We start from the raw sequence: 27,543 nt of genomic DNA, 5'->3' as shown, positions 1-27,543 counted from the left end.
TTCCTTTCTCCTCTTTTTCATCACTCGACGTTGCCCCACTGACCTTTTTGGGTTCATCCATCTCAAGGGGCCGTTTCACGAATCATGTAATCATGGAATCATAGAAAAGTAGAGTTGGAATAGAACTCATGGGCCATCAAGTTCTCCCCCAAGAAAGACGCAGGAAGTATCATTCAAAGCATCCCCGACAGATGGCCATCGAGCCTATGCTTAAAAGCTTCAAAAGAAGGGGCCTACAACACAGTCCGGGGGAGACAGTTCCACTCCCGAACAACCATCGCGGAGAGAAGTACTATCTTTCATTTGTCCCTGTTGAACTTAATATACTTTTGGCCCATCTCTGTATTCGGAAGTTACAAAACGTTTTCTCTCATGTAATACTGGCTCTGTAGAGGTTGAAGGATATTCTGTGGAAAATTAGACCATAAAAGCCAAGGTAGATAATGCTTCCTCTTTGTGTTCTGTTCGGATTTCATTCAATTCCCTTTTTATTTGGGGGGGGGGGGAAATATTACCATCACGAGCCATGACTGTTTGGTCTTCTACAGATCCTCGCAGCTCCTGTACAGAAAGAGCACTGTTATATTTGATGTGGATACTTCAGATAATCATTTCAGGTGTAGGAATACGCCAGACTCTCACTTTACAGAGGTATACTATCTGTCCATCTGAACCTTTGAGGATGTCTTTATCCACTGGAATTAATACACCTCGACTTGGGACAGAACTTCTCTAAATTGTCATCTTTCAGTGTCCCATTGTCTAGAGCGGGTGTGGTTGCCGCAGTGGTCATGGGACGGCCGCCTTTGGGTCCCCTAGCCCTCTGCCCGCTTACGCGGAGGGTGCCTTTATAACTCGGAGGGGGGAATCATCAAAGACAGTGGTACTCCTCCGCCTTTGCCAGCATTTCTCCAAATGGTTGTCTAGTGTCCCTTCTCCTTTATATGCCGTGGTCTACGCTGTGGTCGTTAAACGGCCGCTTTTGGGTCCCCTCCCCCTTTGACCTGGCACGCAGAGGGTGCCGTTCCCCCTTCAGGACGTGTGCCTTGCGGCTGCTTTAGAAGTTTGGGCGCAGGTTACGCCGAGTGGAAATTGCCTTTTGCTGGCTTGTTGGGAAAACGATAGAAGAGGTACACGGCCTTCCCCTTGGGTGGTGGGGTGTTGCTGTGGGTAGAGGCTTAAATCGCAAAAACAAAAAACTTTGTGGGAGGGCCGTGCCGAATTCTCCGGGATGCATGCCGGCCAACTGTGGCCGGCTGGCTCAGGGTGGGGTCTTTGCTGCCCTTTGTTTTTTCCCCTTACTTTTCTTTTCTTTTTGCTGCCTCTCGGACTACGTGACGCCAGACTCTAGAGGTATATGCCCTTCCCCCTTCAGGGCGTGTTCCTTTGCGGCTGCTTGCAATGTGTGGGCGCAGGTTACCCAGAGTGGGAACAGCCTTTTGCTGGCTTGTTGGCAGGACGATAGAAGAGGTACACGGCCTTCCCCTGGGGTGGTGGAGTGTTGCTGTGGGTAGAGGCTTAAATCGCAAAAACAAAAAACTTTGTGGGAGGGCCGTGCCGAATTCTCCGGGATGCATGCCGGCCAACTGTGGCCGGCTGGCTCAGGGTGGGGTCTTTGCTGCCCTTTGTTTTTTCCCCTTACTTTTCTTTTCTTTTTGCTGCCTCTCGGACTACGTGACGCCAGACTCTAGAGGTATATGCCCTTCCCCCTTCAGGGCGTGTTCCTTTGCGGCTGCTTGCAATGTGTGGGCGCAGGTTACCCAGAGTGGGAACTGCCTTTTGCTGGCTTGTTGGCAGGACGATAGAAGAGGTACACGGCCTTCCCCTGGGGTGGTGGAGTGTTGCTGTGGGTAGAGGTTTAAGTCACAAAAAAAAAAAACTTTGTGGGAGGGCCGTGCCGAATTCTCCGGGATGCATGCCGGTCAACTGTGGCCGGCTGGCTCAGGGTGGGGTCTTTGCTGCCCTTTGTTTTTTTCCCTTACTTTTCTTTTCTTTTTGCTGCCTCTCGGACTACGTGACGCCAGACTCTAGAGGTATATGCCCTTCCCCCTTCAGGGCGTGTTCCTTTGCGGCTGCTTGCAATGTGTGGGCGCAGGTTACCCAGAGTGGGAACTGCCTTTTGCTGGCTTGTTGGCAGGACGATAGAAGAGGTACACGGCCTTCCCCTGGGGTGGTGGAGTGTTGCTGTGGGTAGAGGCTTAAGTCGGAAAAAAAAAAACTTTGTGGGAGGGCCGTGCCGAATTCTCCGGGATGCATGCCGGCCAACTGTGGCCGGCTGGCACAGGGTGGGGTCTTTGCTGCCCTTTGTTTTTTTCCCTTACTTTTCTTTTCTTTTTGCTGCCTCTCGGACTACGTGACGCCAGACTCTAGAGGTATATGCCCTTCCCCCTTCAGGGCGTGTTCCTTTGCGGCTGCTTGCAATGTGTGGGCGCAGGTTACCCAGAGTGGGAACTGCCTTTTGCTGGCTTGTTGGCAGGACGATAGAAGAGGTACACGGCCTTCCCCTGGGGTGGTGGAGTGTTGCTGTGGGTAGAGGCTTAAGTCGGAAAAAAAAAAAACTTTGTGGGAGGGCCGTGCCGAATTCTCCGGGATGCATGCCGGCCAACTGTGGCCGGCTGGCACAGGGTGGGGTCTTTGCTGCCCTTTGTTTTTTTCCCTTACTTTTCTTTTCTTTTTGCTGCCTCTCGGACTACGTGACGCCAGACTCTAGAGGTATATGCAATTCCCCCTTCAGGGCGTGTTCCTTTGCGGCTGCTTGCAATGTGTGGGCGCAGGTTACCCAGAGTGGGAACTGCCTTTTGCTGGCCTTTGGGTAAAACGATAGAAGAGGGTGGAATGATCAAAGACAGTGTTACAGTCTCCCATCACCCTGAGAGGCTGTGATTGACGCTATTGCTGCGGAACGGCCGCCTTTGGTTCCCCTTGCCCACTGTCCGCGCACACGGACGTTGCCGATTGCCCGTCAGGGCGTGTGCCTTTGCGGCTGCTTTCAAGGTGTTGGCAGAACGTTTCGCCGAGTGGTAAATGTTTTTTGCTGGCCTGTGGGTAAAACAATAGAAGAGGGTGGAATGATCAAAGACAGTGTTACAGTCTCCCATCACCCTGAGAGGTTGTGATTGACGCTGTTGCTGCGGAAAGGCCGCCTTTGGTTCCCCTTGCCCACTGTCCGCGCACACGGACGTTGCCGATTGCCCGTCAGGGCGTGTGCCTTTGCGGCTGCTTTCAAGGAGTGGGCGCAAGTTCCGTCTCGTGGAAACTGTTTCTTGCTGGTCTGTTGGTAATAACGAGGGTGGAGTGATCACAGACTGTGGGACAGTGTCCCATTCACCTTAAAAGGAAGTGTACTCAACGATGTGGCGGCAGAACGGCCGCCTTTGGTTCCCCTTGCCCACTGTCCGCGCACACGGACGTTGCCGATTGCCCGTCAGGGCGTGTGCCTTTGCGGCTGCTTTCAAGGAGTGGGCGCAAGTTCCGTCTCGTGGAAACTGTTTCTTGCTGGTCTGTTGGTAATAACGAGGGTGGAGTGATCACAGACTGTGGGACAGTGTCCCATTCACCTTAAAAGGAAGTGTACTCAACGATGTGGCGGCAGAACGGCCGCCTTTGGTTCCCCTTGCCCACTGTCCGCGCACACGGACGTTGCCGATTGCCCGTCAGGGCGTGTGCCTTTGCGGCTGCTTTCAAGGAGTGGGCGCAAGTTCCGTCTCGTGGAAACTGTTTCTTGCTGTTCCCCTCGCCCTCTGGCCGCGCACGCGGAATCACTGAAAGAAGTGGGACACCTTGGCCTTTACCACTTCTCAAAATTGTCTTCTTTTACTGTACCATTGCCTTGTGCGGGTGTAGTCGAGAGCATGTGATGATAATCTTACGCAGAGTAAGAAGTAGAGAATCAATCCACTCAGAATCTCTTATGCTATTAAAAACAATTACTTAATAATGCCTTCATGTTTCCTTTGGAATCCACATTTCTGCTTTGTTTCTACTTTGAATTACTTTCTACTACATTACACACTATATCTTTCATAATTGTACTTCCTCAAGTTTACTTAAACTGTATGTATACCAACCAACTGAAGTCATTTCCCTCTATCCAGGTCATCTGCAGGAGAACTTTAATAACCCCTGAAGAACACACTAGTCTTACCTGCAGTGGAACTGCATGGAAACATGTGTCTAACATCAGAGCCTTAAAACCTTCCCCCTCCAAAAAGCATTATAGGTCTGTGTGGTCGTTTGTAGCCTATTTAAGAATAGCTTGACAGGCCAATAGTATTTCGCACTGTATAGTTTTTTAACTGTCAAACTACCTCCTCTTCAGTCCTCGGACTCGAGCCGTGTTTTTACACCACTGTTTTTTAAGCTGGTAATGCTGTATGCTGACTGTGACTTCAGTTATATCTTATGTCTTATTGACCCAACATGAACACAGAAGAGTCTCACTGATCAAAGCCAAACGGGCCTACCACTGCTGAAATAAGCAGATTTCTTGGATTGGACTTGTTGAAGAAAAGCATATAACACATCATATCAGGTTATTATTATCCAAATAAAGCACCATAAATGCATGTTATACAACCAAGGAGACATAAGAAGTCGTTCTATATGCTGAAATGATATGTTGCTATTGCTTACTTTATGAATTTAGCTTCAAAATATCACAATATAATGGAATCATTGACTACAGAAATGGCTAGATTTTTCCAGAGGCTAGACGGTTTGCTGTTATGGAGTGTATCTTTGTGTCATGGGTTGTGGTGTGTGGGCGTGGTGCCGGCCAACGGTGGCCGGCCCCCCGGGTCTGATGGGCTTGGGCCCACATTTTGAAAGCAGACGTGAAGAAAGCATGCCCTTCCCCCTCTGGGTTCAGCGGTGTGGGCGTGGGGCCGGCCAACGGTGGCCGGCCCCCCGGGTCTGATGGGCTTGGGCCCACGTTTTGAAAGCAGACGTGAAGAAAGCATGCCCTTCCCCCTCTGGGTTCAGCGGTGTGGGCGTGGGGCCGGCCAAGGGTGGCCGGCCCCCCGGGTCTGAGGGGCTTGGGCCCACATTTTGCAAGCAGACGTGAAGAAAGCATGCCCTTCCCCCTCTGGGTTCAGCGGTGTGGGCGTGGGGCCGGCCAAGGGTGGCCGGCCCCCCGGGTCTGAGGGGCTTGGGCCCACATTTTGCAAGCAGACGTGAAGAAAGCATGCCCTTCCCCCTGTGGGTCCAGCGGTGTGGGCGTGGGGCCGGCCAACGGTGTCCGGCCCCCCGGGTCTGAGGGGCTTGGGCCCACATTTTGCAATCAGACGTGAAGAAAGCCTGCCCTTCCCCGTGGGTTGCGGCGTGTGGGCGTGGGGCCGGCCAACGGTGGCCGGCCCCCCGGGTCTGAGGGGCTTGGGCCCACATTTTGCAAGCAGACGTGAAGAAAGCCTGCCCTTCCCCGTGGGTTGCGGCGTGTGGGCGTGGGGCCGGCCAACGGTGGCCGGCCCCCCGGGTCTGAGGGGCTTGGGCCCACATTTTGCAAGCAGACGTGAAGAAAGCCTGCCCTTCCCCGTGGGTTGCGGCGTGTGGGCGTGGGGCCGGCCAACGGTGGCCGGCCCCCCGGGTCTGAGGGGCTTGGGCCCACATTTCCTTTTTTTTGGTCTTCTCTCTCTTTCTCTGGGAAGGGTGCCGGCCAACGGTGGCCGGCCTAGTATTTTAAAGTGTGGGCCTTTTTGGCGGTGGCTTTTTCTGTCTTTTCTTTGGTCTTTGCTGCCTCTCGGCCTACGTGGCCGAGTTTCCCCGATGCACCGCCTCTCTCTTCTCTCTCGGCTGTCGTTCTTTAGCCCTTTATGCGAGTTTGCACCGAAGCCTCCTTTGGGGCGACGGCCCCTCTTTCTTCCTGTCTGGGAATCGTGCGGGCCAACGGTGGCCGGCCTAGTATTTTATAGTGTGGGCCTTTTTGGCGGTGGCTTTTTCTGTCTTTTCTTTGGTCTTTGCTGCCTCTCGGCCTACGTGGCCGAGTTTCCCCCGATGCACCGCCTCTCTCTTCTCTCTCGGCTGTCGTTCTTTAGCCCTTTATGCGAGTTTGCACCGAAGCCTCCTTTGGGGCGACGGCCCCTCTTTCTTCCTGTCTGGGAATCGTGCGGGCCAACGGTGGCCGGCCTAGTATTTTATAGTGTGGGCCTTTTTGGCGGTGGCTTTTTCTGTCTTTTCTTTGGTCTTTGCTGCCTCTCGGCCTACGTGGCCGAGTTTCCCCGATGTACCGCCTCTCTCTTCTCTCGCCGGCTGTCGTTCTTTAGCCCTTTATGCTCTTTTGCACAGAAGCCTCCTTTGGGGCGGTGTCCTCTGGTTTTTTTTCTTTCTCTCTCTCTCTCTCAGGGATGCGTGCCGGCAAACATTGGCCGGCCCGGCTTAATGTATGGGCCTTGTCGCCTGTGGCTTTTTTCTTTCTTTTCTTTTCTTTTCTTTTCTTTTTGCTGCCTCTCGGCCTACGTGGCCGAGTTTCCCCCGATGCACCGCCTCTCTCTTCTCTCTCGGCTGTCGTTCTTTAGCCCTTTATGCGAGTTTGCACCGAAGCCTCCTTTGGGGCGACGGCCCCTCTTTCTTCCTGTCTGGGAATCGTGCGGGCCAACGGTGGCCGGCCTAGTATTTTATAGTGTGGGCCTTTTTGGCGGTGGCTTTTTCTGTCTTTTCTTTGGTCTTTGCTGCCTCTCGGCCTACGTGGCCGAGTTTCCCCGATGTACCGCCTCTCTCTTCTCTCGCCGGCTGTCGTTCTTTAGCCCTTTATGCTATTTTGCACAGAAGCCTCCTTTGGGGCGGTGTCCTCTGGTTTTTTTTCTCTCTCTCTCTCTCTCTCAGGGATGCGTGCCGGCAAACATTGGCCGGCCCGGCTTAATGTATGGGCCTTGTCGCCTGTGGCTTTTTTCTTTCTTTTCTTTTCTTTTCTTTTCTTTTTGCTGCCTCTCGGCCTACGTGGCCGAGTTTCCCCCGATGCACCGCCTCTCTCTTCTCTCTCGGCTGTCGTTCTTTAGCCCTTTATGCGAGTTTGCACCGAAGCCTCCTTTGGGGCGACGGCCCCTCTTTCTTCCTGTCTGGGAATCGTGCGGGCCAACGGTGGCCGGCCTAGTATTTTATAGTGTGGGCCTTTTTGGCGGTGGCTTTTTCTGTCTTTTCTTTGGTCTTTGCTGCCTCTCGGCCTACGTGGCCGAGTTTCCCCGATGTACCGCCTCTCTCTTCTCTCGCCGGCTGTCGTTCTTTAGCCCTTTATGCTATTTTGCACAGAAGCCTCCTTTGGGGCGGTGTCCTCTGGTTTTTTTTCTCTCTCTCTCTCTCTCTCAGGGATGCGTGCCGGCAAACATTGGCCGGCCCGGCTTAATGTATGGGCCTTGTCGCCTGTGGCTTTTTTCTTTCTTTTCTTTTCTTTTCTTTTCTTTTTGCTGCCTCTCGGCCTACGTGGCCGAGTTTCCCCCGATGCACCGCCTCTCTCTTCTCTCTCGGCTGTCGTTCTTTAGCCCTTTATGCGAGTTTGCACCGAAGCCTCCTTTGGGGCGACGGCCCCTCTTTCTTCCTGTCTGGGAATCGTGCGGGCCAACGGTGGCCGGCCTAGTATTTTATAGTGTGGGCCTTTTTGGCGGTGGCTTTTTCTGTCTTTTCTTTGGTCTTTGCTGCCTCTCGGCCGGGCCTACGTGGCCGAGTTTCCCCGATGTACCGCCTCTCTCTTCTCTCGCCGGCTGTCGTTCTTTAGCCCTTTATGCTATTTTGCACAGAAGCCTCCTTTGGGGCGGTGTCCTCTGGTTTTTTTTCTCTCTCTCTCTCTCTCTCAGGGATGCGTGCCGGCAAACAGTGGCCGGCCCGGCTTAATGTATGGGCCTTGTCGCCTGTGGCTTTTTTCTTACTTTTCTTTTCTTTTCTTTTCTTTTTGCTGCCTCTCGGCCTACGTGGTCGGGTTTCCCACGATGCACCGCCTCTCTCTTCTCTCGCCGGCTGTCGTTCTTTACCCCTTTATGCGATTTTGCACAGAAGCCTCCTTTGGGGCGGCGGCCCCTCTTTCTTCCTCACAGGGAAGCGTGCCGGCCAACGGTGGCACGCCTAGTATTTCAACGTGTGGGCCTTGTCGGCCTATGTGGTCGACGTGTTTCCCACGATGCACCGCCTCTGTCTTCTCTCGCGGCTGTCGTTCTTTACCCCTTGGTGCAATCTTGCACAGAACCCTTTTGACAGATGGAAGGGCTATCTGAGCCTTGCGAAAGTGGTTACGGAGATCATCGCGGAACGCAAGAAGGTCCCATTTCCATCTCAGAGTTTGGACACAATGGAGTACGACATGCAGCTAGTCCTCAACGAGGACAACTTTGAAACAGCATCACAATGGGTTAATGGAAGCAGTTCCAGCAGCAAGAGCTCCAAAGGTAGTGCCAATGGCCAGGCTTCCCAAAACAAGGAGATTTGCAATTTCTGCAAACACAACGGGGAATCCAAGCAGGTCTATTCGTCCCACCGGCTGAAGGGGATGGACGGCACCGTGGAGTGCCCCATCTTGCGCAAATACACCTGTCCGCTCTGCGGTGCCACGGGCGAAAAGGCCCATACTTTAAAATACTGCCCACTGAGCCAAGGGAAGAGGTCGCTGTATCGCAAGTGCGGACGTAACTCGGCTGGACGCAAGGTGAGGAGATAAGAAGATCAGGAGAAGACCGAAGCATTTATTCTTAGTTTTAGTTTGACTTTGTAAAAGAACAACATTTGATTTCGAGCATCATTAACACTCTTTACATTTCCTCCCACTTTGTTTCAGGTTTGGAGAATGGAAGCCCAATTCTCTTAGACTACATTTGTGAGTCCAGAAATGTTTTTTTATGTATATTGTTGCCTTCTTTCACATTTGTTGTACCTAGGTTAATTATATTGTGTTTCTTTTAGATGTGTCAGTTGCCTAGTGTGATGATTCATGGGCCCTGCAGTCCTATTCCTGACAGTATTGTGGCAGATGAGGAGGAAAATATGGAGTTTTCCCCAGATTTCCGGTCGGAGTCAGAGCCTTGGCAGCTGCCTGAAGTTCTAGTCCAAGAACCAATTAAACCTGACCTTGGTGGGAACTCTCCCCCTTATGGGAGAAAACAGGCTTACACGACTGATAGAGGATCGAGAGAAAAATTTAGAAGTACTGCTCGCCTTGCTGCCAAATATGCCACTGATTAGAAGTATTTCCCCTGAGAAAATACGGGGAGTCTTGCACCTGCAAGCTGGTTTCCTTCGCTCCCTGTTCTCTAGGGAAAGTGATTGTTGTTTGGGGAAACGAGACCCAATATAGGGAAATTGCGCGAAGGATTCCTTGCGGAGTCAATTCGTCAGCTCCTGGAGAGAGGTCATGTGTGTGTGGACTTCGAATCCTGTTCCTTGCCTCCTGAATCTAGTTCCAAGCCTTGTCCTCGTCTCACGGATTTACCACAGATCTTGTTCCATGCTTCAAGTTGCTTTGCCTTTAGCCACAGCTCCAGCCACGTTCCAAGTAACTTTCAGCCTTGTGTCAAGCTTCATTGGATTCAAGACTTTTTCTGTTTTCCCAACGCTTTGCTTGGCAAAGCGTGTGTTGCGGTTATTATAATCTTTGTGTTGTGGATTATAATCTTTGGACTCTAATATTTCATATTGGACAATAATCTGCTGGACTATATTTGGCCTCATTTGAAAGGTCTGCTTCTGAACTTTATTCTACACTTGTTTTTATTGACTTTATATATTCCTTTAATAAAGATATTAGATAGAATCTGGCCTCAGTGTATGGTTATTGGTGCCCAGCAGCCTAGATCCTGACACCTTGTATCATGCTTTTTTATACATATAATCATGTTTTTTACATATGTAATATCACGTTCCTTTGACATCTGTAATTGCCTTATATCATATTTTATATTGTGTTTTATATATGCAGTTACTTTACATGTTTCTTTTATGTATGGATGTATAATTTTTACATGTTTAATTATATTATTTGCAACTATAATTGCCTAATATCATGCTTCTTTTATATATGCAATGACATCATGTTTATTTAACGTATATAAGTGCCTTATATCATGTCCGGGTTATCATGTGTGTCTCCAGAGGGATGCAGCCCTATCCTTTGCAGGGAAAATATAGAAATATCTTCTAAATGGCTACTGTCTAGAATTTTGTTTTGTAAAGAAAGGAAAAGTTTATATGCTATTGGAAAGAAAGATACTATTTTATGTTTAAATTTTGGAAAGGAATAGAATTGGTTATTATTACTGTGGTCTAACCTTCAATTGTTTGCAAGTTGTTCTAAAGTTTGGATCGTAGAGTTTAATAAACAGAGTTTATGGTTTTGGCATCAAAACTGTTCATGTTGTGCTTAAATGGGATTGAATTTTCTTTAATTTGTGGCCCATAATAGGCTGGTTATAAGCCTGATCTGGAAGGCAGCCAAGGCAAAGACCATTGAGCTGCTGAACTTGCAGACTGAAAGGTCCCAGGTTCAAATCCCGGGAGCAGAGTGAGCGCCCGCTGTTAGCTCCAGCTTCTGCCAACCTAGCAGCTTGAAAACATGCCAATGTGAGTAGATGAATAGGTACCGCTGTGGCGGGAAGGTAATGGCACTCCATGTAGTCATGCCGACCACATGACCTTGGAGGTGTCTATGGACAACACTGGCTCTTGGGGTTAGAAATGGAGGTGAGCACAACCCCCAGAGTCAGACATGACTGAACTTAACGTCAAGGGATACCTTTACACACACACACATGCAGGGACTACACCAATTTAACAAAGTTTCAGCCACAAAAACAAAGTTTCTAAAGTAGAGCAATGACTTTCACAGTAAAGACAACCCAATTTAACAGGAAATAAGACTTTCAAACCAGGAACAGATTTCTGCAATTATTAAAAAATGGTTCATTATAAAAGCTATGAAAATTTGCCAAAAATCAGAGGATAAGGGAAACGTTCCACATTTTGGTGAGCTATCAGTGTTAAATGTGTTCTACCACTGTACCAAGTTTGAAGAAGATCACTCAAAAAATGAGGGCGGGAGAGCCCCCTAAGCCCCCCCCTTCGGGCTGTTTTTGGGCCACCGCGCATGCGCGTCCGCCATTAACGAATTAATTTCGAAAATAACGAATTTTCGTTAATTTCGAAAAATTTTGGGGGCCAAATTCGTTATTAGCAACAAAAACGAAAAACTGCCCCCTCTAGTTTTGAAACGAGTTTAGAATCAAATTTTTCATGGATCGATCAAGCCTAGTAACTAAGTACAGTAGAGTCTCACTTATCCAACACTCGCTTATCCAACGTTCTGGATTATCCAACGCATTTTTGTAGTAAATGTTTTCAATACATGATGACATTTTGGTGCTAAATTCATAAATACAGTAATTACTGCATAGCATTACTGCGTATTGAACTACTATTTCTGTCAAATTTGTTGCATAACATGATGTTTTGGTCCTTAACTTGTAAAATCATAACCTAATTTGATGTTTAATAGTCTTTTCCTTAATCCCTCCTTATTATCCAACATATTCGCTTGTCCAACATTCTGCCGGCCTGTTTATGTCGGAAAAGTGAGACTCTACTGCAGGGGTCCTCAAACTTTTAAAGCAGAGGGCCGGTTCACAATCCTTCGGACTGTTGAGGGGCTGAATTATCATTTGGGGAAAAAAACTGAACAAATTCCTATGCACACTGCACATATCTTATTTGTAGTGCAAAACAACAACAATAACAATGAAAGAACAACACAATATTTAAAAATGAAAATAATTTTAACCAACATAAACCTATCAGGATTTCAATAGGAAGTGTGGGCCTGCTTCTGGCCAATGAGATAGTCAGGTTAATTAGGATTGTTGTTGTCGTGTGTCTTCAAGTCATTTCAGACTTTGGGTGAACTTAAGTCCAGAATTATTTAAGTCCAAAATCATTTACTACATTTATTTACTACATTTATATCCCACCCTTCTCACCCCGAAGGGAACTCAGAGCAACTGTATGTACATACAGTATTATTAGCATAGCACAATATTAGCATTATACTATATTGAACTATACCACTATACTGTAATATTATATGTAATATATAACATATAATTAATATTATTATATATTATTGTTAGTTTTGTATTGTATAAAATGATAATATTATTATCAATATTATATGTATAGTCGGTCCATGGACCGACTTACATATTGGTTAACGCCCAACCACGGCTTACCCAAAAAAGAAACTAACTGGGACCTTGTAAAAGACTATTTGAAACAAATGAAGATAGACCTCATTTGTTGAAAGTATACAATCTCAAGGAATAGAAGAAGACAGTGGGGAAGTAGAACTGTAACAAGAATATATGGACTGAAATAAACTATAGGACTATCAAAGTAAGAAGGAGGTCAACAAACTTTTCCTTTTTTAATTTTTTTCCTTTTTTAAAAATATATATAAATATATATAAATATATTTCACTTCCCTTAGAATTCACTATTGTTAGAACTTTCTTTTCAAATATATACTTGAGTATATATATATATATATATTCTCCCCCCCTTTTTTCTTTTTTCTTCCTTTTTTTCCCTTCCCTCTTTCTCTTAGCTTCTCTTTTTCCTTATATTCCTACTTTCTACACAACCAAAATGTTCCCACTCTTTCGTTGTAATCTTATTTTATTTTATAAGATTAAAAAACCCAATAAATATAAAAAATATATATTATATGTATATACAATATATTATATTATTAAAACTGATATAAAAATATTATATTATACATGATGGCGGGGGCCAGGTAAATTACCTTGGAGGGCCGCATCCGGCCCCCGGGCCTTAGTTCGGGGACCCCTGCTCTACTGTAATGCAAATTCCTTTTCTCTAGGGCAGGCAAGTATGATCCACATATTCTTTCACTTTCACATAAAACTATTTCACTGTAGAAGTTACATTAATATATTTTGCACAGACTAACTTATCCCAGCATTTCCTTCCATGTGAAATAATGAGGTAGTGATGCAAACATATAGCTTATCTTCCCCTACTCAAAAGTACTCTCTAATTGGAAATTTTCCACATTTGCAATAGCCTTCAGTGTAAAACAGCTCTATACCATGTGTTCCTTGATTTTTTAAAGTTCCTATCATATGAAAACCCTTTTTTAATATTTAACAGAATAAATACCACAGTTTTATCTTACGAACTAGAACAAGTTGCCAAGATCTTCATTCATCCAGGGGCCACATTTTCTCTGGCAATCTGTCTCTGTGTAGCTTCAGGTTGCTACAATCTCTATTAAATTCTACCAGCTTTGGCAGTTTTTTCCTGCCATGTAGCCTTGATTCCAAATTATAAATGGGAAGGAATATTGCAAAAGCAGAAAGTGACTCAAGTATAAGGTGTTCTGTAACTCCATGTTGTTTCCAAGGTACAGTCTGGACACTAGGCTGATCTCTTCACTGCAAAAATAATCTGATCTTATTCTGTGGTTATTGGCCTCTTTATGATTAGTAATGAGTAGCAAAATAAACTACACAATAATTAGAGTAACAATAGCATGTAGCGATTTAACAGTCTGACATAAATCAAAACCAGCTCTCTTTAGCTTAACCTCCCAAAGGATTCTGGAAAAAACATTAATCTTTATGGGAGTGGAAAAAGAAGTTTAAGTACTTGGCAAAGGAGAGAGTCAATATCATGTGTTTTCATTTTCCCCATATGTGGACAGTGATGGAGGTAAGGAGAATGGAGGAGAGCAGTATCATTTATGTTGCTTCTGATCCCCATCTAGTGAAGGAATTGAGAAACTGCACAAATGCTGTAATTTCAGAATTCACTATCTTGCCTACAACAGCAATATTATTATTAAAACACTTTTAATGGAAGTGATATCCTTAAAAAGAGTATATATTCAGTTGTAAAGATGAAAACTGATACCAAAGATATCTTGGAAAGCAGATTTTATCATTAAGCCTATTTTAGATTGTCATTTTCCCTGCATAGTGGCCTAAAGCCAAATGATAATGCCAGCTAAATTACATCCAATTAAACAATGGGAATTATGTAAGTTGTGACTTATAACAGAGAACCAATGTGGACCCTGGTAAAACAAAAGGCCAGATTCCCTGCTTAGCCATGAAAACTCATTTGGTGAACTTGGGCAAGTTTTATTCCTAGTCTTAGAGAACAGAAATGGCAAACCTCTGAACAAATTTTGCCCAAAAAAATCCATGATAATGTTGCCATATGTCAGAGTTGACTTGGAGGCACATAGCCAAGAAAAACACATGATTTACCATTTAGCAATTGATCTGGCTAAGGTGCTGAACTTGCTGACTGAAACGTCGGTGGTTCAAATCCGGGGAGCAGAGTGAGCTCCCGTTGTTAGCCCCAGCTTCTGCCAAACTAGTAGTTCGAAAAAATGCAGATGTGAGTAGATCAATAGATACTGCTCCGATGGGAAGGTAACAGTACTCCATACAGTCATGCTGGCCACATGACCTTGGAGGCATCTACGGACAACACCAGCTCTTCTAGACTTAATGTCATGGGAAAACCTTTACCTTCACCCTATTATTATTTCAGAGATTTTTATGCCTTTACTAACCTTGGTAGATTTATTGCAGTTTGGAGAAGAAGTTGGATTTAGCAACATAAGAAACTGAACAAGATCTGAAGAAAACTGGGACTACCATTTGTATTCAGGCCTACATTAAAAAAGTAGTCCCAATTTCAGAAGATCTACCAAACCAATGGATATTACACATATTAACTTACTATTCAGCAATTGATTATTCAGCCGTACATTCTACTTAAATTACCAGAAGTGAAACATTTGGTTTTTCTTACAATTATTTTTCATGCAGAAATGTACATGATTTGAATTAGAAGAAGAGGCTAACCAGATGCAGAATGGAAGACGGAGCAAGCAAGTCACACTGCTCTGTGATGAAGACAGAGTTAAACTAGCTTTCCATGACTATTTAATTTGGGGAGAAATACTACACTGATTGGAATTGTCTACCTTGTTTGAATGACAATAAATCTTCAAAGAAAAAACTGTATCTCATAAGGAATGGGTAGGCTGCCAAGTTATATGTATTCTTCAAGACCTTTATCTTCATTGGATTGTCCAATAATGCAAAAGGTCTCCTTGGAGACTAATGTAGAAATATTACAATTGCACAAAAACCCATCTACAAATTTTGAATTAGTAATTAGAAAAAATGTTCAAAGCCACTGTGAAGGCATTATAAAACTAGAGATGACTGCAGCAGCTTGAAAAATGCCTGTTTTGCACAAAATTCCTGAATGCTAATGTCACCAAATAATTCCTACTTCATGGAATCTGGGTGAGGATATTGTAGAACTGATTTTTTTCTGGATTTAACTGAAAGGCATGCTGGCTTTCGGATTATACAGCAGTCCTACCTAAAGCAAGTAGATAACCCTTCTCTTATTTCTGTATGAACCACTGTTCTGGGCATGCTTCCTGCGTGGAAGCACATGGGCCTTAGGTCTCATATATAGACAGGATGAAAAGGCTCCACTGGTGGTAAGTAATTCAGTTGCATTACTATATTGAGAGTGATTGAATAATACAGTGGCTCCCAGTATGAAGTCACAGCAGTATTGACCTTGCCAATCAGAACACAACTAGAAGGAAGCAACATGGAAATATTTCACACGGATATAGCTTGTAAGTACTTTGGGCTCACATGAAATAAATTTCTAAATTTGACCCTTGTGTTACAGTAATGTATCATGACATGCTTAACATGATGTGTTTTGTTTGTATTGGCACAGCTGTGATAAAGAAAAAACAAACAGTAATAAATGGACATCAAATAAATTGGACATAAAATGGCAATATTCAAATATTGAGAATACTTTAACTATCTAAGTTGTATTGAAAGTGGTGAAATAAAAATCATCAAAGTGATCAATTTACATAGGTAGATTTGGTGACCAATTCGAGAATAGCACCCAACCAATTTTCATATAATTCTCAGTCTTTATATTTTGAATGTTTCAGTTTCTTCTGACCTTGGTATAATCTCCCATTTTTCTTACTGTGTATATAGTCTAGTGTGTGCATGCATGGGGAGGGGGTTAGATTTCACATACCTGGTGAATGTACTGTGATATTATCCTGTATATATCCTTTAATAAATAAGTCATGTTTGCAATTCATGCTTGCAAGTACAATCTGGTCAATTTTTCTGATGTCTAGGTAGCTTTTCTTACAGAATTACATTGAAATCCTAAAATGCCCACTGAGACATAAGCCCCACTGAATAAAATGGGACCTTTTCCTAAGATAAGTGCATATGGCATTGTACCATAAGAAGCTTATAGCCACTCTCTTTTTACCCTTCAAAAGCTAAATTTTGTCCCAACAACCAATATCATTAGGTATCTGGTAAACCTCAACTGCTACAAATAGAATAGCCTATTGTGTTGAAACCTGAATTTAAAATGCTGTTTGAACATGGATCCTATCACTGCAATCCTGCTTCCTAGGAAACACTCAACCTGAAATACTGTGTTGAAAAAAATGTGTCTCAGAAATCTCCAAGTACTATAATTCTCCATGTAGTTATATCCCAGAAAGGAGAGCAGATTTGGTCTGATGAAAGGCAGGGGACAACTTAAAGAAGCTACAAGACTGTAACTTGTACGGTCATAGCTGCAAAGAAAACAGCATTATTTAAATACAAGGAGGAATGTGTCGTTTTTAAAAAAATACATTAAAAACTCAGTAGCATTTAAAAAATGATGCAGATTTGCATGATTTCATCAAGAAGAGATAACACCAAGGACACCAATTAGAAGTTTATATTCATTTCTGCTGCACTGGTGCCCCCCAATGGCATATTTTTTTCATTGCTGGTCACGAATGATAAAGAACAGCTGGGGAGGGGGTGTTTTGTGTGTGTGTGCACATACTTGTATAGCAGAATGACTGCAGAACTATTGCCGCCTTTGTAAAAGAATACTGACTTCAGGCTATTGTGTTCAGGATATTTTAACCTGTCCCCTTTTAGTCTTTTCATTTATATCAATTTCCTATTAATCTTACTGGAGAATTGTCATTTTTAGTATTGATGAATTATATCAATTTTAAAATAAAGGATTAAAAAACAATTACCTACATAAACCATGGGTTTATGCACAATGCATTCTTCTTTAAAGGTTTGTGAATGCACATAATACATTGGGGTTACATTATGATGTTTAAGTATTTTCAACTGAATATTCTAAATTGCTTTTCTCAAAATGTGACACCTAGTTAATTCCCTCCAGTGTTTCACTGTGGGAAAGCAAAATATATAAGACCAAGCAACATTAGAGTGCAGTCAATCTGGCAAAAGCTATTATTATTATTATTATTATTATTATTATTATTATTATTATTATTATTGCTCTTGAAGATTTAATAACAGCAGTCCAAGGTGAGATCTGCACTGCAGCATTCTAACCAGTAAGAAAACACTAAAGACATCTTCCATTCACCCTTTCAAATAAAGATAGACAAGGCATTTTCTTACACCTGGTTGTGGCAGAAATAGACACTCAGGATCCTTAGGATGGGATCAAAGTAGATAAAAAGAGCAGTTTAACTATATGATAAAATAGCTACAGATGTGGTGCCCATCAGGAGTCCTTAAACTTTTAAAGTGCTAGTTCATGATCTCTCAGACTGTTGGGGACCCGGACTATAGTTTTTAAAAAAATTAACAAATTCCTATACATCAGGTATGTCCAAAATCCAGTCTGGAGGGGGCAACTGTGGCCTGTGTTCAAATTCCCACTAACCTGCAGCCTCTGTCATACAATCAATAATATACAGCCTCCAGCACTTTTGGCCACAGTATAAAATACATGTGTACAAAAAAGCTATTTTACATTTTACCAGAAGATGGCAGTAGACCTGTGGTCGCACTCTCGACCCATAACAGTTTCTACTCGACATCTGGGCTGAATACAAGATGTTGTGTATCACAACAACGTAAGATGGCTTAACTGGAGGACTGTACTGCAGTGTTCCTACTGTCTTAGAGAGGAAAATGGACAATTATTGGCAAAAAAAGGGATATCCAATGGCAGAACTATCTGATCCTGTTTGGCTGGCTGATTTTGGATTTTTAGTTGACATAATATGACATCTGGATGTGTTGAAAACATGCCTTCAGGGGAGAAATGCAGTGGTAAGCCCACTGTATTCACACATCAAAGCCTTTGGGACCAATGTGCTACTTTTCCAAAGGTACCTGTCACAAATGCAGCCCAATATCACACATTTCCCATCGCTGCAGGAAATAATGACCAGTTTTTCATAGAACAAGATCAATGTGCAAATGAGGACTATGCAGCAGACCTATAATCTCTGGCTGAGGAGTCTCAACAGCACTTTCAGGATTTTGCAGCTATCGAAAAGGAGATCACACTTTTTCCTCTCCTTCCTCTGTGGACCCTGGTAACACTCCAGACCACCTGCAGCTGGATTTCATTGAACTGCAGTGTGATGCTAAGTGTTGCAGTCAGTACCAACAGCTCTCTCTTGTGAACTTTTTTACCACCAGCTGGATAATGGCAAGTTACAAAAGATTTGAACATTTCCTAAGAAAATGCTGTGCTTGTTTGGCTTGACATATGTACTTCTGCGAAAATACATAGTTGGTTATGAACATTAACAGGAATTGCGTTGCGGATGAGACTAAGTGACTCTCATTTGCATGACATCTTGCACATCAAAACCACTGTTTTGGGGGCAGTCCTGACCTATTTACTGCAGTCAAGATCTCAGTATCATCCTTCACATTAGTGTGAAGAAATGAAATGCATGTCATTTGCATTCTGTGTGAAGAAATGAAAAGTATGCCATTTGCAGTTTTAAAAAATTCACAAAATATTTCATTTGCATTTAATGTTAATGATTCAAAGAATGTGATACTGAATGGTTGGTCCCCACACATTTTCACCGCACCAAATCTGGCCATCTTCACAAAAAAGTTTGGACACCCCTGCTATACACACTACACATATCTTCTTTGTAGTGCAAAAAAAATGAAAGAAGAATACAATATTTAAAATGATGCAAAAATCTTCCTCTATTAAGGAATTTACATAAACAGCGTCAACAATGATTAACAACAACAGAGAAGAGGTAACATTTGTGACAACAGTGGAATCTCTTTCAGCCCAAAGAAGAAACTGTTTCGGAAAAATTGGGCAGAGCTAAAAACAACACACTAGGACTAAAAAATTTACCATGTTTTAGATTAAAGCTTTTGCATTACCTTATGGCTTCAGAAATAAATGTTAACCTTTTAGAATGGGATAAACTCTGAACAAAAGCTAGGAAAATAACAAACGGTGGTTTCAAGACCCAAGGTCCTGAATCTGAATACCAGGACAGTTGGATTTGTATGGATATTGACAGAAAGCATATTGAGCATGACAGCATCAACCATGATGTGAAATGTGGTTTCCAAACTGTGAAATGAAGTATTCAACCTTCCAAGGACAAAGATCCAAGAAGATCAAAATATATAGAAAATATTCCCATAAAATGTTTAAAAATCTAATACAAGCTGTCATTATTCATTTATGAGACTTACTTTGACCACAAAAGACAATCAAGCAACTTCATAAAATATTTAAAAAACAGATGAAGGAGAGCCTTTTCCTGTAATATATAAAGGAATGATTACATTTCGCATCACCTATCTAATCTAATCATATACAAAACAGGAGAGAGAGGAAAATAAATAAAGGAAAGAAATTAAGGGCTGTATTTGGAGCCTAACAATAGGATAATAGAGACAAACTATTATCTCTGTCCAATTACTTTGTTACAGAGTTCAGGCAAAATAATAATTTCCTGAAATCCAAATGGGTTTTTTAAAAAAGAACAAAAAGCCCCACATAAACTTCTAAGATTCTGCATCACAGACTGCAATTCGTAACTTTATGACAGAACAACATCATGGGCATGGTATGCATGCAACCATATTAGACAACTGACAAAACATAATGGGACACTGTGCAAAATGTCTTGTCATGCCACACATTTTTCCACTCTACAACGAGTCACTACAAGAAGTGGGAACATTTTTTTTAGTTGGACACAGAGCACCAATTACTTTGTAGAGCCTTCTGTTCTACCTTACCAGTGCCCCCCAGGCTCTGTTGGGCCAATACTTCCCCTTCCTGGAAATACAACACCACAATTCTAAACTGAAAGATTATAAATTAGTTTGCAACACCATAACTTCTCAACAGGAGGTCAGTCTTTTGTGCGGTCAGTTCTTTTACATCCAAGATGAATAGTTTTGGAAAATGAGTGTTAATTAAACTGCAAAAAAACCCCTAATTAATTCACATATTTTAACTAAAGAATATTACAGTTTTGGCTGATGCAATTGGATGGTACCATCTAATTTCATCAGAGTTTATTGTTTAAAAATCATTTATCTGCAGCTAAATTGTAGATACAATTTCCTGGCATTGATAAATTTGAAAGAGACACTTCCTTAAGTAGTTCTGTTTTCAACTCTGAACTATAATAATATCTTAATTAGTTATGATGCATGAGAATGCACTTTTTAAAAAGTAGATTCTTGCTGTAATCGCCATTCAACGGATGCTCCCAAATTTGAAAAACTAGGCTATAAAAACATAGAAAGCTGCTTCATATAAAGTTACTCTGGCCCTTATTAGTTTGCCTTATAGACATTTTAAACACACACACACACATAATAAAATAAATGTGATATCTGAGCTCACATGTTTGTCCTTATAAAAGTAAGCCATCTGCCATCTCAGGGAGAAATGCAGATTTTAAGCATTAAGATTTGAAATTATACAAAGCAGTGAAAACCCTTAAAAATTAATACATGCATGATATGTCTCTTGCAATGCATTATTGAACTGCCCTTATGTTTTTAATATCTAATAAATGTGGGGAACGAATTTATATAAGGTCACTCCAGAAACTGGTTTCTTAAAATAGCACGTTATATAGCAAACCAATAAAACGTGCTAATATTTTTACTTTAAGCATTCAAATGAAAATGCTAGAATAATTTTGGATAATTAGTAAAATTTCTTGGTGGATTAACTCATTGGTGGGATTTTTGTCCATTTTTAATATTTTAAATGTTTTTAATGTTTAATTCTTTTTATTCATATAGAATGTTTAAAATTAATTTTTACTAAATAAGTAATGTATTATTATGCTTTAGATTTTTCACCCCTCCCCAAAATAGCAATGTTATTTTTTCAAATGCCGATGTGTTCGCTTGAAAAGGATTTGTCCATCCATTTATTCAACTGGACAATCTATTTGTTCATGTGTCTGCAATAGCCTCCAAATGTTTTAGACAGAGGTCTTTCCTCTCATATAGAGGGTGTTTGAAAAAGAACTCCCTATTTACCATTTAATTTAAATGGTGAATAGGAAGTTCTTTTTCAAACACCCTGTACTATGTGATCTTTTAACTGCAGATGGCAGGGACTAAACCTTGCTGAATACACACTGCATGCATGCACTCTATTGACAAGCTATGGGCCTTCCCATCTTGCTACTTTCTCTCTAAATATCTTTCCCTCTAATAGTACCAATGAAATACTTTGTTCACTAAATATGTGTATTATATTTTCATGATCAGGTTGTATTTGAAGGGCCAGTTTTAGGGTTTAAAACAATGCTAAACACATATACCATATATACTCGAATATAAGCCGACCCGAATATAAGCCGAGGCATCTAATTTTACCACAAAACAACTGGGAAATCATTGACTCAAGTATAAGTCGAGGATGGAAAATTTCAGAAATAAAAATAGATACCAAAAAATTAATTGAGGCATCAGTAGATTAAATGTTTTTGAATATTTACATCAAGCTCTCATTTAAGATAAGACTGTCTAACTCTGATCAAATCATTATTCTCATCTTCTTCAATCTAAATGTACTTATGTATCCTTTTAATAAGAATAGAGTAAAATAATACATGTAATAATAATAATAAATACAGGAAAATAATACATGTAATAATAAATAGAGTAAAATAATAAATGCAATAATAATAGTAAGATCAGAGTGAAATAATAAATGTAATAATAATAATAATAATAATAATAATAATAATAATAATAATAATGTAAAATAAATGTAATAGTAGCAACAATAATAGAGAAAAATAATAAATATACCATATATTCTCGAGTATAAGCTGACCCAAATATAAGCCAACCAGGACCCTCATCCGAGTATGAGCCGAGGGGGGCTTTTTTGGTCTTAAAAAGAGCACTGAAAAACTAGGCTTATACTAGAGTATATACAGTACTTCAAAGTAGGACCATAGCCAGAAAAAAATGGGGGGGGGGGTGGTTGCAACTTTTTTTAGCACATCATGAAGAGTAGTTCCATAATGCAAAATAATTTAAAAATCAGGCTCCATCGATAAACTTTAGTGGATATTCAAGAGAGATAAACTTCAGTGGACATTCATGGGGATTTGGTAAATCAGTTAAAATTCATGAGTAAACCAGGTTTTTTTAAAAAAAAACCTGAAAAAAATGGGGGGGTTGAACCCCAACCCCCCCTTGCTACAGCCCTGCTTCAAAGCAACATTTAGTTGGGAGATGAAATTAAGAGCATAATTGTGTATACCAGCAATTTCTGAAAGATTAATACCTCCAGGTTTTTTTTAAAAGCCCCAAGAAATAGCCAAAGGAAGAATGACTGGGATGAAGTGAGCAACAGATGAGTAAGAGATAGGAAAACTCTGTTTTAAGACTCATATTTTGTATTGAGAAGTGATCTGAACTGGAATTGGCTGCAGTTCTAAGCCCCCTAAGACTTTGTTACCAACAAGTGACCCACATATGGTAAGCTGTATTGGTGGTAAATGATGCAGTAGTTGGCTGTGAAAGGAAGAGCTTGGCAAACTTGATTGAAGCCAGCCAATCACAGCTCAGGGAATGCCTCAAAGATAAAAGACCAGGGCTTGACTCTGGCAGGAGGCAGATAGGGAATGATCACCTAGAGAAAGGGAAAAGCTATAACAGAAATATAATCTTCAACCAGGTGGAAGAAACAAATAGGGTTTGGGGGTTTGGGGAGCTGTGAAATATTAAATAGTTCAGGGATTAATGCATAAGATAATTGTGTATGAATACACTTCTACTTTACAACTGTATCTGGCTGTTCCTATTAAGTCTTGATGAAGGTCATGGTTACCACAATGAAGCCACTGAATACCACAGCCATTGGTTTTTAAAGGGATCACTTTGAAGACCAGGTATCTGCTACAGGGAGAGATTGTGTGGAAAATGGGACAAGTGAATGACAGGAGGCCATGAATCTGGAACTGTAGCGCCAGGGTGGAAAGGAAATTCTTCAAAGTGGTCTACAACAGAAGAAGCATCATAGTCCTATAGCTGTGATAGATAGTTAATGCATGTGTTTCTTTTTTCTGTTGTTAGCTTTTTCTCTTTTCTCTTTTTTGTTTGGGTGGGTTTTTTTTCTACTTTTTATGTATTCAACATTTCTCAATACGTTTTTGGCACCTTGTTGTTTTTAGATGAAAGGCCAAGAAGCAATGTTGTTGTTTGTCTTCAAGTTGTTTCCAACTTAATGTGGTATTAAGGCTTTTTTTTTTGACAAGATTTGTTCAGTGATGAGTTACCATCCTATAGGCTGAGAAAATGTGACCTGCTTGGCCAGTAGGCAGGCTTCCATGACTAAACAGATTTTTGAACCTTGTTTCCAGAGTGCTATTTCAGCATTCAAACCATTTTAATATTCTGGCACCTTCATTTGACATACACCTTCATTTGACATACACCTTCATCCAATGAAGTAAGCTGCAGTTCCTGAAAGCTTATGCTAAATAAAACTTGATGGTCCTTAAGGTGCGACAAGATTCATAGTTTCTTTTTGGCTGCATCACATCAAACAGCTACCCTCATGGATATCAGATTAGCTAAGAATGCCATTCTAACTTTCATAATATGTATTAATGGAATACATCCAAGAGCCAAGGTCATAACTCAAGATGTTCTTCTATCATTAAGTAATCATATACAATCTTCTACTACAGAACACTTAATTTTACATGCTAATGGTAATGCTATTATGACAGGCTAACATAAAGGTTGAAAAAGTACAGATTTCTTCCCTTACAATTTGGAGTGGCTGGACAAGCAGTAATCTTGTGGGATTCAAATGCTTGACTATCATTTTTAATTTTAATTTTGGTATAGTTGTGAATTTTCTTTTGGGATCTGGGAGGATTGTTTATTTTTCTTTGTTGGTGTATTCTGGCATTGAATGTTCACAATTTTTTTGTTGGAAACCGCCCTGAGTCCCTTTGGGGAGATAGGACAGTATATAAAGAAAGATGATGATGATGATGATGAATATCCTCTCCACCATCTTTGATTGCAGGGGAAAGGGCGATATGTGCCTGCATTGTCACTGTTTGCTCACTTCAAAACATATCCCATTACAACAGAGTCTGACATGAATGGTGAACTTCTCCTCATGAGCATAGAATGGGACAGCTGAGAATGCCATTGTTACAGTGGCCTCCAGTGGTCTTAGGCAGAGAAAAGTCCAGCTAGACCCATCACCAGATCTGCCCTTTGATAAGATGGTAACAGTAAAAACATCAACAAGCTCTAGGGCAGGCAGAATTTGAGAGAGTATTGGTAGAATCCATAATTCCCAGTACCATCTTACTTTAAGACCATGAAGTAGCCTCCTCTCTTCTTGTGTCTTCACAATATGGGGATTGCTGTAGCTATATACCTAAAGGAGCCAAGATAGTGACATTTTCTTCATCTCAGGGAATTCTCTACAACTATAAAAGTAAAGGTGTCAGCTTTGGGAGAGGCACTGGACTGAAGAACTAAACATTCTTTCATTCCTTGAGGATACTTTTTGTCCCATTCCACAAAGTGTCATTCTGGGCTATGTTTTGTGGTTAGGGCTGAGTATGACATAATATTGGAGGACAGTTTTTAGTACGGGTAATCATGCAGATATAATATTTTATATTCAATCACTGTTTGACCCACAAGTTTATATTCCTTGTGTTCTGAGTTGTCTCTCTAAGGAATTTAGTTCTTCATTGAAATCAATTACTATTCCATAAGAACAGTAGTAGTCAAGACAAAAGACAAAAGTGTGACACATTTCCTTATAGAGAAACCACCAGTCAGTAAAAATCAGTAGAAGGAATACAGACAGAACTATTCTAAATTGTCAAGGAATTCTTCTTGTGGAGTATTTGAAAGTCCATAACTCAGACTGATAATCATATTTGAATAGAAAGCAATAACACATATATTTCAACCCCAAAATCCGCAAATATACATGTGTGCAGTTAAACACACTTCCCTTGCTGTTAATAATTTACATAATGCATGTAAGTGAAAGAAGAAAAAGTGCCACCAGGGGGCATGTACAATACTGGCAAAGCATTTATCCTTCCATTTATAAAACTACAACAGTTTCAGTTCAGCAGTACTTTTCATCATATGATTAGCAAGAAACTTTTTTAGCTCTAAATTGTGTGCTGATTATAATAGTTGCTTTCAGTTTACCATCTCTTTATTTTTGCAAAGAAAGAAACGTTATCCCCGCTTCTTTGGTCTGTTCTTTTGTACTTATTCACCACCCCACATTTAGTAAACGGATTTACAGACATCACATTAGCTCACAGCTAATTACAACTGACATAAGGTCTCAAGGATATAGACAGAATACATGTAACCTTTATCATATTTTCTGTATCTATTTCATAAGCCAAAACTGGACATATTAGTCTAGACAATATTAATCAGTATGTATCAAGGGCTCATCACCTAAAAGAAAAGTGAACTGTCTTCTGGGACCAGACATTAAAACAATTATTGAATTCTTTGAAATCAAACACAATCAATGTAAGCAGGCATCAAATTATACAGATTTAAATGTCCTCTACATAGTGACAATAAAGAGGAAGAACCATTCCTTCTTCCCTCTTGTCACTGTTCATTTTAGCCTCATGGAGTATAAAATCACTGACTGTATATTCACATGAGGATCCATGGCAACACATAGGAAGCAAAGGCAATTCATAAAATCCTTGCTTTGATTAGAGTCACAATAGGAGATATAGGACAAATTAAACTAAATGCCTCTTTTGACAGAGCATAAATATCAGGAAATTGACAGAAAAGGGTTGTAGCCTTCTCATTCTGCATACAGGACCTAGATGACTACTGTAAAACACTTGAGTAACAGAAAACCATGATAAAGGCAATCCTTAATTGAAAAGTATATTTGCAGTTTGTGACTTATTTGCTGTTATTCTATGGACTTCATCCCCCACCCCCACCCCAGAAAGTAGCATTTTCTGCTCAGGTGACAAGAAAAAATATGCACAGAAAAATACTAGAAATATTTTTTCAGTGCTAAAAAAAAGACATGCAAATTTTGTGCATATTAATACCCCCACTGCAGCATTTTCTGTATGGGAACTTTGGTTTCTGCACAGGAAATGCTGTTTTCTAAAAGAAAAATTAGCACATATAAGTTTTGTAACTCATAACTGGAACAAAATTGTAAAAATATTAGCTGCTTCCATCAAGAAGAAGATTAGCCGAGAATTACAATTCTACACAAGGCACCATTAAACTGGGGGAACTAATTGCTCAAGGAAGTTGATGGCATTAAGAGGGGATTAAGGAAATTCATGGTGGGTAAAGCCATCAAACACAGCAACTCAGTTTATTGCCATGGTGGCTCTAATCTGCAATCAGGATGACAGTATGTCATTGAACATCAATTGCTGGGAAACTATCAGCAGAAGAGGGCTTTAGCCTTCGTGTCCTGCTTCAGGGCTCTCTATAGGGAACTCGTTGGCTGTTGTGAGAAACAAACTTGCTGCATGTGCCAGGTCTTTAGGCTAATGCAGGGGAAATCCTCTGGTGGTCTTAAAAAGATTTACAGTTTTGCTTCATACAACTCTCCTTTTCTTTTAAGCAACTTAATGAAATTGTGCTTCACTGTCCTCCTGAATAATCATGCATGAACAGAATTTGCAGAGGCATTTTCTTGGTCACAAATCTACCCTTTTGCCACTTATGTAAAATAATACCTTGTCATATAGTGCTGTCAAATGATTGTCTTAATAGGACTGGCAAAATTTACAATAGCAATACCTAGTTCTCAATAAACACTCTTATTTACCATTAAGAAAGAAATAATAGAGACTATTATTTCAATCGCTGCTATTAACAAACTGATTTCCTTAGCACAGAACACAGAGATCCCAGGATACAAAATGTGTATAATTTCAAATACACATGAGAGAAGTGGACCAAAAAACCACTGATGCAAACCATAAACCCACCTCCTTTATTGCGGAAAATATTTCCAGTGTGCTTAATATAGTCTACCTTTTCCCTAAATAACTTTATGTTGGACATCTCCCAATCCCAGCCCTGCATCCAGGTTTTGGTTTTCTTCTTCTTCTTCTATCGTATTTAACATTCTACATTGGAATCACAAAGGTTAACAAAGAAT

The 27,543-nt window shown here is 41.4% G+C and overlaps 2 protein-coding genes across 5 annotated transcripts in view; one reads left to right on the top strand and one right to left on the bottom strand.

The window, feature by feature from the left end:
• gadl1 (glutamate decarboxylase like 1) overlaps positions 1-27,543 on the bottom strand; it is a 155,543-nt gene that overhangs the window by 34,748 nt on the left and 93,252 nt on the right. The window lies entirely within an intron of this gene.
• On the top strand, positions 8,087-9,467 carry LOC134292637 (nanos homolog 2-like). Of its 3 annotated transcripts, XM_062958199.1 has the most exons (3): positions 8,087-8,623; positions 8,753-8,791; positions 8,878-9,464. In XM_062958199.1, the coding sequence occupies exons 1-2, from the start codon at positions 8,102-8,104 to the stop codon at positions 8,780-8,782; spliced, it is 552 nt and encodes a 183-aa protein (XP_062814269.1). In that variant the 5' UTR covers positions 8,087-8,101; the 3' UTR covers positions 8,783-8,791; positions 8,878-9,464. The 3 variants fall into 3 exon arrangements, 2 of the variants coding, with proteins under 2 accessions (XP_062814269.1, XP_062814268.1); XR_009999884.1 differs by having other exon boundaries at positions 8,087-8,791; positions 8,878-9,467; XM_062958198.1 differs by having other exon boundaries at positions 8,753-9,464.

This window comes from Anolis carolinensis, chromosome 6 (genome assembly GCF_035594765.1).
Source record: "Anolis carolinensis isolate JA03-04 chromosome 6, rAnoCar3.1.pri, whole genome shotgun sequence".
Lineage (NCBI taxonomy): Eukaryota > Metazoa > Chordata > Lepidosauria > Squamata > Dactyloidae > Anolis > Anolis carolinensis.
Note: the sequence above shows the minus strand (reverse complement) of the source record. Positions and strands in the feature narration are given on the sequence as shown.

What these genes read in the sequence shown, in the direction of transcription:
- LOC134292637 (XM_062958199.1), top strand. Translation starts at nt 8,102, where the DNA reads ATGCACCGCCTCTGTCTTCTCTCGCGGCTGTCGTTCTTTACCCCTTGG. An exon ending in GTAACTCGGCTGGACGCAAG is followed by an intron (nt 8,624 to 8,752) that starts GTGAGGAGATAA and finishes ACTTTGTTTCAG; the next exon opens with GTTTGGAGAATGGAAGCCCA.